The 11,377-nt window shown below is 37.3% G+C and overlaps 1 protein-coding gene across 1 annotated transcript in view; it reads left to right on the plus strand.

Moving 5' to 3' along the window:
* Positions 1–9,895, plus strand: part of RCHY1 (ring finger and CHY zinc finger domain containing 1, E3 ubiquitin protein ligase) — a 15,876-nt gene extending 5,981 nt beyond the window's left edge. The window contains exons 4-9 of the mRNA XM_004681209.2: positions 317–395; positions 3,437–3,481; positions 3,584–3,642; positions 3,734–3,760; positions 4,460–4,580; positions 8,643–9,895. Of these exons, the coding sequence (XP_004681266.1) occupies positions 317–395; positions 3,437–3,481; positions 3,584–3,642; positions 3,734–3,760; positions 4,460–4,580; positions 8,643–8,771 (460 nt within the window). The 3' untranslated portion in view covers positions 8,772–9,895. The remainder of the gene's footprint in view (positions 1–316; positions 396–3,436; positions 3,482–3,583; positions 3,643–3,733; positions 3,761–4,459; positions 4,581–8,642) is intronic.
* Positions 9,896–11,377: the final 1,482 nt, after the last annotated feature.

The raw sequence follows: 11,377 nt of genomic DNA on the forward strand, positions 1-11,377 counted from the left end.
AAAAAAAATGTGCAAAATGATGTAAAAATAAACTTTTTAATAAAAAAAAAAAATAAATTGACATATAGTCTGACCACTCATTGAGAAGCCACTATTGCCAGCTTGGTATATAGGGATTTTTCTTTTTAGAAATTCTGAATTATTATTTGCAAAAGGTATATAAAATAGATGTTAGAAAGTATAATGCTACAATAAACAAGGGATTCTGTAGTTTGAACTTTCTTTACGGTGACACTAAACTTATGTATAAAGAAAAAGTTATTACTGTAGTAAAAATGAATCTAATTGCTTGGCTTTCATGTTTGTGTTTTCTTAGGATTGGCCCAAAGGAAGATTTTTTCCACTGTTTGAAATGTAACTTATGCCTAGCTATGAGTCTCCAAGGAAAACACAAGGTATATAGTTTAGTTTGCATAATTTAAAAAGTAATATGATGTTTTTGAAACCAGCTAACTTCTAATAGTTTGGAAGTTTGCTACTTTTCAGATATTACCAGGTACAATAGAGATTTTTTTTTTTAAAGCAGTATTAAGAAGTAGACATAATGAAATAATTACCTTAGAATCATAATTCCTTCTTATGGCTTGAAAGAATATGCTTATATCAGTTATTAACATAGTATTGACATCTTATGATTTATAATCTTGTTATCAGTAAAGGTTTAGGAATAACTTTCAAAATGCAAAGCACAACAGCCAGAATGAAGTGTAAGTAGGTTTTTTACAGGTATAGGGAGTTCCAGCTACAGGTGAAAAGCATATGTGGTAGCATATTAGGGTGCTGAAAGACAGATACAGACATTGGTTAGAAAGAGAACTAACTGAAGTCATTTGCTTTGCATTATAATTTCAGTAGGCTATAAGGATAAGACATTATTACAGAACTACAGATAACTGACAACTTTCCTGAAATAGTGAAGTAATGATAAAAAGAGATGAATAATGTGGGATTTGGTAACAAAGTGTAAAGGAAAAAGAATGGGGCTGAATGAAGATTATTCCCAAGGTTTTTAAGTACCCTGAAGGTACATAGTTAATGTGAAGGTACTGTGAATTTGTTGGTGATTTTGCAGGCTTGAGCAAAATACGCTAGTGGATTATTCAGAAGTGAGTATCCTTTTACAATGACATTTCTAAAATGCTTCGTTTCCAGAGCATACATGGACATGTGCTTCTACATAAACACAACCAACTCACTTCACCCACATAACAAGATTTGCATCTCATCAATTTAAGATATCATTGCTTAACATTCCAAAGATGTTAAAATGTATGTGTGTGTAGAAAGTACATCTTAGAGTCAATGAAATATGTATTGATTTTGTTTTATAATAAGGAAAATTAAGACCCAAGAAGTAATGACTTTCCCTAGAGCTTAATTGTCAGTATAAATGGCAAGGTTAGGAATACAATCTAGATTTTTGAACTTACTATTTTTTTTTTTTAAATCTTCATTCAAGCATGGTAAGTTTCCCCACTTTTTATTAAAAAGTTTTTCTGTGAGGGCTATTGATGCTGAAAACTAGTTTATAATGACACAAATTGAGAGCCTTTTTTGGGGAAGTTAGTACAATATGGGGTTTTTTTTTTTTTAAGATTTATTTATGCATACAGATCTGGGGTACAGGCCAGAAGTGTGGGGGCAGTGAGAGGCTTCACCCAAGACAGAGTGGGGAGTAGAACAGGCAGCTCAATGACGTACACTGCTGAGGGGAACAGTGGGTGGGTCAGGAGAAGTCTGCTGCACCATGTGGGTCACTTCCAGGGCAGGGACCCAACTCATTCCGAAGAGGCTTTAGCTTCTTAGTGTTGTGCTTTAACCCACTGCACCACCAGGGAGGGCCCCAATATGGTTATTTAGAAAACTTTTTACTTCATATTTTGTTAACATCCCCCTGCCTATGAATTAGTTCTTATATATTTTTTTAACATTCTTATCATAATTTTTTTTCTATTCTCATAGAAAACATCGTATTTCTGAATCTTAAGATGCTAGTTATAAGCCAATATTTTTCTAAGTTCAGCTCAGTCAAGCATATCATTCATTTATTCAACACTGTGCCAGACACAATGTGTGCAGGAGGTGCATCAGCAAAGAAAAACAAAGCAGATAAAAGTGTTCAGGGGTGGTGAGAGGCTTCACCAGAAACAGAGTGGGGAGCAGAACATGCCGACTGACATACACTGCTGAGGGGAACAGAGGGCAGGTCAGAAGAGGTCTGCCGCGCCATGTGGATCACCTCCAGTGCAGGGATTGAACTCATGCTGAAATGGCTTTTAGTTTCTTAGTGCTGTGCCTTAACCAGCTGCACCATCAGGGAGAGCCCTGAACTTGCTGTTTTTAAGGGGTATTTCTGCTCACTCTGTTGTTTAAAAACTGTGAGTGTGTGTGATTGTATACATACATTTTTTTTCTTGTGATACTTTTGGTAGTTATCTTACTGTGTATGTTAGCTTTTTATTTATTTTTATGAATTTTTGCATAGAAGGACTGGGGTGCAGACCAAAAATGTGTGTGTGTGTTTGGGGGGGTGGGGGTGGGGGTTGTCTCTGGATTCACCAGAGACAGAGTTGGGAGCAAAACAGGCAGATCTACTGAAATGCACTGCTGAGGGGAGCAGCGAGTGAGAGAGGAGAGGGCTGTTGCACCATATGTGTATCTCCCTGGCAGGGGATCGAACTCAGGACCTTGAGATGGGCCTTCATGGTATAGCACTGACAGTTAACCCCTAGCCACTAGGGAGGTCCTTACTGTGTATATTAGTCAGCTCTACCCTCTATTTCAGTGGTTATGTACTTCAAAAACCTGGGCATCACCCATGGTCAGGTTCCCTTTCCTCCCCTTATAATCAGATACTAAATCTTACCAGCTTAGGAACTCACACTCTGGAGGTAGCCTTTTGTAGCTCAAAAATAGTTCCATTTCTTAGTAGCGAGTAATGTTGTGAGTTATTTAGCTACTGTAGACCTCAAATACAACATCTATAAAGTGGGGTAAAAATTGTAATTTTTATTTAGAGTTGTGCTAATTAATTGGGCTAATACAGATAATGTTCTGAACATACGGTATCTGGTAAAAGTCAGTTATAAATACTAAGTAGTTTAGCTTTGGCATAAAACATTAAACTGAAAGTTTCCAAATGTTACTCTGTGTCTTTGATATATCTTGGCCCATTAAGTTTCTTTATCTGTAAAGTGAAGATAATTTGAATAATTAAGATGTATTGAATTATTTCATTGTTTCAGTTAGTGTGCAAAACAACACACCTATTTTATTTGATCCTTGTCTGACATATAAGAAACATGTATTAAAGCTGATTTTTGTATTTAGTAAGATGGTATTGTTGTCCTTGGTTAGATTTTATTATTAATACTGTTATTATGTCTGATATTTTCTGCTAGTTAATAAGCCTTTGGTAATTTGGTTTTTTCCTTAGTGTATTGAAAATGTCTCCAGGCAGAATTGCCCAATATGTTTGGAGGTAAGCTTAAAAGTTATTTTCTTTGCAAAATTTCCTTGTTGAACTAAAATTACTTTGTTTCTATTGTCTTTACATAAGCAGTGACATTTGTTTCATTTATAGGACATTCATACATCACGTGTTGTTGCTCATGTTTTGCCATGTGGACATCTTCTGCACAGGTAAAAGTTGGTTTGGTGTTTCACTTAAAAGATTTTGGAAATAGTGGAAGTAGTTTTTACTTTATTAAAATAATGTTATATTTTCTTTCAGAACGTGTTATGAAGAAATGTTGAAAGAGTGAGTGTTTGATGGGATTTAAAAAATACAATTGTAAGATGTTTGTTTTTGTTCTGTAGAGGTGTGGGAGGCAGGCAATACTGCTCTTACTTGTACTATCTGGGGTATGGTAGATATCTTGAGATGGATAGGGTAGATGGATGTTGTTAAACTCATAAAGCATCTTGGGGAATATAAGATTACACCTTTCTGCCCATATTCTTTTATGTCTTATTTCATCCCACAACTTAAAATTCATTTTTTGGCCATACTTGTCAGGGAACACAGTCCTTACCATAATGACTTACACTATAAAATTGTCGAGACATGTTACTCAAAATTCTGCTAAGTTATTATATTAGACCAGTATAATCCCCCGAAAAAAAAAAACAAACAAAAAACTGGTAATGAGGTTATCTAAAGCAGGAAGTGATGTCAAAATGAATTGAGAATAGTTAGGAAAGAGGACACTGTAGAAATGTTTTTGGTTCCTGGAAACTGATTAAGAGAAATTTTAAGTTAATGTAAGAGCCAGGTAGAGAGGAAGTTTTTCAAAATTTTAGAAAGGTAATAGTATGATCTGAATAAATTTTATAGAATATCTTGGAATACAGAACAAGGCCCTGTCTTGGATTTATATACCAGCTCTCATGATCTAGTATGCCCAGGTGATACCTTGTCCACATAGTGTTTATGAAGTAACCTTTCTCTCTTTTCTAGAGGCTACAGATGTCCATTATGTATGCATTCTGCTTTAGACATGAGTAGGTACTGGAGACAGCTGGATGAGGAGGTAGCACAGACTCCTATGCCATCGGAATATCAGAATATGACTGTGGATGTGAGTAGAATAAGTGCTTAAAAGCGTTCATGTTCCTTCTTGATGTTTTTTATTTTTGTTCTTTTGCTAAGATCTGTCTAAAAGATACTTCTGAGTATAAGTGCTAAATGATAATTAATGGGAGGGACAACATCTTTTAAAAATTATAATTTTTTTTTTTAAGATTTATTTATTCATACAGAACTGGGGTACAGGCCAGAGATGCAGAGGGTGAGAGGATTCACCAGAGACACAGTGGGGAGCAGAACAGGCAGATCGACGAGGAGAGCAGTGGGCGGGCCAAGAGAGGTCTGCCACGCCTTGTGGATCTCCTCTCGGGCAGGCGGGAATTGAACTCGTGCGGAAGTGGCTTAAGCTTCTTAGTGCTGTGCTTTAGCCTGCTGTGCTACCAGGGAGGGCCTATTATAATTTTTTATAGCAAATATTAATGATTCCCCATTGTTTACCAAAACTGTATACTTTTGAGAGTACCATTTAACAGCATATGCACATACTTCATTTACCTTCCACCAAAGTTCCAGTGCCAAAACACTGTCAAACATCCTTTTTCCCTTTTTGTTATTCCTTCCCTCCCCCTCTGGAAACCATCATTGTTTTCAGAGTCCAAGGTTTATTTTCCAGTTTTTTCCCCTTTGGCTAGTTACAGTCCACAAATGAGTGAAACTACCTGGTAGTCATTGTTGACCTTCTCACTTTACCTGGCATAAATCACCTCAAGCTCCATCCATAGTGTTCCAGAAGTCGCTTTTGTAAATAGTTGAATCATAGTCTGTGGAGTATATATGTCATAATTTCTTTATCCAGTGTCTCAGTGGTCTTTAAGTTGATTCCATGCCTTGGTTATATAGATAATGCTGTTGTGACAGAGTGCATAAATCTTTTCATAGTAGAGTTCACATATTCCTAAATGCTAAATACCTAAAAGTGATCTTGATGGATTGTGGGGCATTTGATTTTTATTTTTTAAAGGCATCTCCATGCCGTGCTTTTGTAGAGGTAATTTACATTCCTGCCAACAGTGAAAGTTCCTTTTTCTTCATACCCTGTGAGCACTTGTTTCCTAGGTCATTCTCAAAGGGGTGAGGTGATATCTTACTGTGGGTTTGATGTGTCTTTCTGTTACAGTAAGTGGTATTGAGAATTTCTTCATGTGTTTGTAGGTTATCTGTATGTCTTCTTTGGAAAATATTTCTTTAGGTCTTTGCCCATTCTTTGTTTGGGTTGTTCTGTTGTTGTTATTTATATATTTTTGAAATCAGCCCATTGTTGACATATGATAATGCAAGTATTTTCTCCTGTAGACAAAATAATCCCTTAAAAATTTGTATTTTACTTATTTTCTTTTAAAGATTTATTTATTTATGCATCTAAGAACTGTAGTACAGGCCAGAGGTGCAGCGAGTTAGAGGATTCACCAGACAGAGTATGGGGAGCAGGTCAGATTGACTGAAATACATTGCTGAGGGGAGTAGTGGGCGAGACAGGAGAGGTCTGCTGTGCCATGTGGGTCAGCTCCCTGGCCAGGTATTGAGCTAGTGCTACAGTAACTGAGGATAGCTTCATAAGGCTGCACTTTAACCAACTCTTGCACCACCAGGGACAATGGGCTTGCATTATTGTTCTCCTGTTAGGTGTAGTCCCTGTAGTCCTCCTACTACCATTTCATTTGTGACCATCACTTAGTCCCTTGTGCTCTTCTCTCCTTTTTTTTTTGAAGATTTATTTGTTTATTTATGTATTCAAGAGCTGGGGTGTAGGCTAGAAAGGAGAAAGGGGTGAAAAGATTCACCAGAGATAGTGTGGGGAGGAGAACAGACACATTGACAGAATACACTGCTGAGCAGAGCAGTGGGCAAGACAGGAGAGGTCTGCTGTGCCATAAGGGTCAGATCTCTGGCTGGGCATGGAACTTAAGCTGTCAGCTTTGGTGACTGCCGGTAGCTTCATAGTGCTGAGACTTAACTCCTTGTGCCACCAGGGAGGCCCCCTCCTGACTTCTGACCTTTTCCCCCCTTCTCTTTCTGTTTGCCTCTATTTGGTCAACTTGCAAGTTCTGTCTTTTTTCCAGACCCTTTGACTTTTGCTGCTTCACCTTTAAGTGAAGCCATCCATTATTTTCCTTTTTACTTTGCTTAGCATAATCCCTTCCAGCTTCTTTTATGTTGCTACACATGACATCAGTTTATCTTTTTGGATCACTGAGTAATGTTTATTGTGTATATATACTACATCTACCTACTTTATTCATCTTTTGGGGTCATTTAGGTTGTTTCCGTCTTTTAGCTATTGTAAGTAGTGCTGTAATAAACGTAAGAATGCAGATTTCCTTTTGAATTAGTGTTTCTGTGGAATTGCTGGCTTATAAGGCAAATCCATTTTTACTTTGAGGGTCCTCCACACAGCTTTCTATTGTGGTCATACGGTTTACATTCCCGCCAGCAGTGTAAGAGTGTTCCTTTTCCTCCATATCCTTGCCAGCATTTGTTGTTGCCAGGTTTTTTTTTTTTTTTTAATGAAATAATAGTTTATTTTTATATCATTTTGTGCATTTTTCCATCTCAGTTGTAATCCCCATGGGCTTCCCATAACCAAATCACCATAGTCCAGTGTATTTTTCCTCCCCTCCCTGTTTTTGATCCCCACTCCACCCTCATAAAATGTCTTTGGTATATAACTGTTCATTATTATTATTATTATCCTCTCACCTGGTCTGTTATACTCCTGCTATGAGCGAAATCATCCATTATCTTTCCTTTTCCTTCTGGCTTATTTCACTAAGCATGATCTTTTCCAGTTCCATCCATGTTGCTGCAAAAGGCATGTGTTTATTTATTTATTTGGTTGCTGAGTAATATTCTATTGTGTATATATACCACATTTTTTAAATCCAGTCATCTACTTTTTGGCATTTGGGTTGTTTCCATGTCTTTCCAATAGTAAATCAGCAATAAATATGGGGGTGCAGGTATCTTTTTGAATCAGTGGCTTGTGTGTCTTTTGGGTAGATACCTAGGAGTGGGATTGCTGGGTCACCTTTTTTTTCAATATGGGCTGTTCACATGGGTGTGAGGTGGTACCTCATTGTGGTTTTGATTTGCATTTTCCTGATAATAAGTGATGTCGAACAATTTTTCATATGCCTGTTGGCCATTTTTATGGGGAAGTGCCTTTAATTCTGCCCATTTTTTTGACTGATTTGTTGAGTTGTATAAGCTTTTTGTAGATCTTTGATATTTACTCCCATCCCATAGGATGTCTCTTTGTTTTGGTTATTGTCTCTCTTGTTGTACAGAGCTTTTTAGTTTATTGTAGGACAAAATAATCTTTACTAAGAATTATCTTTCTAAATTCTTTCTAACACTAGATGGCAGGAAACAACCTGGTTCTGAATTATTTATACATTACTTGCCAGAGTCAGTAATGTACCTCACTAGTGGCTGGTTACTAGTTTGATGTTTTATTTTAGATTACTTAAATTTTATTTCAGATAAATGTGCTTGTTGATTTTTAAAAAAGATTAATTTTTGGTTTTTGATGTTTATTACCTTTTATTTCAAAATTTTTTTGATCTTAGTTTGCAATCTAAAATTTTGCAGGTGTTGCTGTGCTTTTTTTTTTAAAAGATTTATTTGTACATACAGAACTAGGGTACAGTCCAGAGGCTCAGGGGCGGCTAGAGGCTTCACCAGAGACAGAGTGGGGAGCAGAACAGGCAGATCGACGAAGTACACTGCTGAGGGGAGCAGTGGGCGGGTCAGGAGAAGTCTGCCACGCCATGTGGTCACCTCCTGGGCAGGCGGGAATCGAACTCATGCGGAAGTGGCGTTAGCTTCTCAGTGCTGTGTTTTAACCTGCTGCACCACCAGGGAGGGCCCGAAAGTGGATTCTTAAAAACCTGTTTGTCCTCAGAAATGAAAGGTATTCCTACTTATGGAAACGATTGGGATTATATATTTTCATTTTTGCAATATGATTTTTGAGGAATTGTTTTGAGCAGATACTGCTGCTTTATATTAGTAAGATTCAGTATACTTAATTTTAATTCATCTCTTCACTTTTCAGATTCTCTGCAATGATTGCAATGGAAGATCTACAGTGCAGTTCCATATATTAGGAATGAAATGCAATATTTGTGAATCCTACAATACTGCTCAAGCTGGCGGCTGTAGAATTTCATTAGATCAGCAATGATCACCCTATACTGCACTGGAAAACTCAGCATTTTCTGATATAGAAAAGTTATCTTTAGTATCCTGTTGTTATAATGTGTCAGAATCTGTGCATTAGAGTTGATGTGTTTTGTATTAGTGTCACACCGAAAAATCATATGTACATAAGGATTCAGGGTCTCAGTAGAATTATCAGAGCTCTATATTGGGTGAAAGCTACTGCACTTGTGTTTTGATCAGAAATTCCTTTAGTGTCAGCTGTTTAGAAGGCAGTGATGTTTGCCACTGAAAATTAACATCCCTAGAAGTATGTTATACTTCCATGAACTTTTCTTGATAGAACTGCACTTAATTCTCAGTATTATTCTTGATTTTTAAGGCTGTGTTATAATGAGAATATGTTCTATCTTAAATATGTTCAAGTCAATTACATGTGCTTTAGGTTTTTCTATCACAGTACTTTGGATCCTGTAAATGTGAATTTTGATGTAATAACTGCTAATAAAATTATATTAAAACAGTATTTTATAGAAAGGTTTTTTCCTAGGGTTATCTGCTTTTGCTTCATTAGGCAGTGCAGTCAGTTTTGTAATATAAAGGAAATCTTTTCCTTCTTTTGAGGTTTTTTCCATAAGAGTAATTGGGAAAAATTCCAAGCCTTTAAGCGTTCAACACTGAAATAATTTTATTGAGGTGGAAATTATCTCTTCAAAGAATAGTCCATTTATTCAGTGAATGTTCATCAAGTGTTCATTGAGCAGCTACTGTTTGCTGGGTATGGTTCTAGATGCTGTGAAGAAATAGTCAATGATGCAAACAAAAGGCATTGCTGTTAGAGAGGTACATTCAAGTGGCCCTCATACTCAACTAGCCTTCCCCTGTGCACATGGTGGTTATCTTTGTTGTAAATGTGTGAATTCCCTACATGATGGAATGGAGGTATGAATGAGTAAAAGTGGTACTACATATGCCTGGCCAGATTTCTGATTTTGGTGGGGGGGAGGAGAGAGGCTTGTAATAAAATTAAATGTACCTCTTAATGTGGAGCAAAGTATACAAAAATGCTTAGCTTGTTATATGTATATGTATAATATATAAATGTTCAGCTTATATAAAGCTATAGGTTACAGAATAAAGTTTGTACATTTCCATTGATGGGTATTTATTAAACACAAATTTTATTCTCAACAATGAATTCCTCTCGTCTCCTGTGAATAGGAAGATAGTCTCATTACTGGGTTTCATAATATTTCTGTTGCATCTATTTCTCGTTAAAATCTCTTGCTGCGTAAAGGCAGCAGTATTGATTGCTAGTTTTGGGCTCAGATTTTCTTTATTCTGTTACTCCTGTTATAGGGCAGGGTGAAGGGAACTCCAGAACTCCCAAATCACCCCTTTGTAAGTAGGTTCTGCCATCCTCAGGATCAAGAAGAAATGTACTCTAGTAAGACCTTTAATGGAAAGGAAACTTAAATACAGTTAGTGTGCAACAAAGAAAAGACAAAGAATATAGTTTTCAGATCAAACACCCAAAGTTAATCCAGCCCCTTGTGGATAAATGCCCAGCCAAACAAGGTTGGCCCAAAGCAGGGCCAAAGCACTGTGACCCAAAAGCCTGCCACAAGTCTTAAGGCACCATCTGGTGGGGACCCATAGAAAAGGGGCCAAAGGGGTTCAGCACATCTGGGACAGAAGGAATAAAAAGCTGTCATTGTTAACCTTCCCATGGTTCCTTTTCCTACATCTGTTTTAACCAGTCCGAGACCAAGAAGCAAGCACAACTTCTTCATATGTCTGTTTCATGTGTCTCCTTTAGGTCTTCTGGCTCTGCATCTTTCTTCCACGGTGTACATTCCAGCTTCTCCCTGCTCAGTTCCACCATTCATTGGGTGGGGCAGGGAACCTGGAACCTCCCACTGTTCTCTCCCTTCACGGGTTTCCCTGGTCTGGCAGAGCAGCAGTGCTGATCTTGATTTGGTGAAGGAATGGGATATATTGCTAGGAGTTGCCAGTAAGAATTCAGATAAGGAAAGACTAGGTTTCCAAAGGGGTTCAGCACGTCTTTCTATCTTTTTATATCTACCATCCTGCTAAACTAAATCATACTTGCTTTTGTCATATAGTCAGATCTTTTGAGTAGAAATGAGTATAATGTAGCAAAACTTTTAACCATCTACTGTGTGCCAGCTTATGCATTAGTGTTAATCATTATGATAATTATGTAGGTTTCTCTTCATTTTATAGATGAGAAAGCTGAAAGTTCAGAGGTTAAATGATGTGCTGGAGTAAATGACAGTGTTTCTGCCCATCTCAGCCTGTTGATACTAATGCTGTTATACTAGAGATGCCTGAGGGTAGTCACCTGGGCCCAGACGAGCTAACTATAAATATCTCCCATCTCTGCTTTCCTAACCAGTTCTCATCATGATTGCAAAATGTCCTTCAGCAGAATACTGAAGAAAAAAAAAAGTGTTATTAGAGGATCTAGAAATTTCATTAGCATACCTAGGGCCACACAGGTCACAGGTAGAATGAAAGGACTTGAGTTCTGGTTTTGCTGGAATCCAGTATGGAAGCCATAGGGCTTCCTGTGCTCACTATGGGTGAATCGAAAACAAAGCTCCAGAA

Source organism: Condylura cristata, unplaced genomic scaffold (genome assembly GCF_000260355.1).
Source record: "Condylura cristata isolate star-nosed mole 26May11 unplaced genomic scaffold, ConCri1.0 scaffold00012, whole genome shotgun sequence".
Classification (NCBI taxonomy): Eukaryota; Metazoa; Chordata; class Mammalia; order Eulipotyphla; family Talpidae; genus Condylura; species Condylura cristata.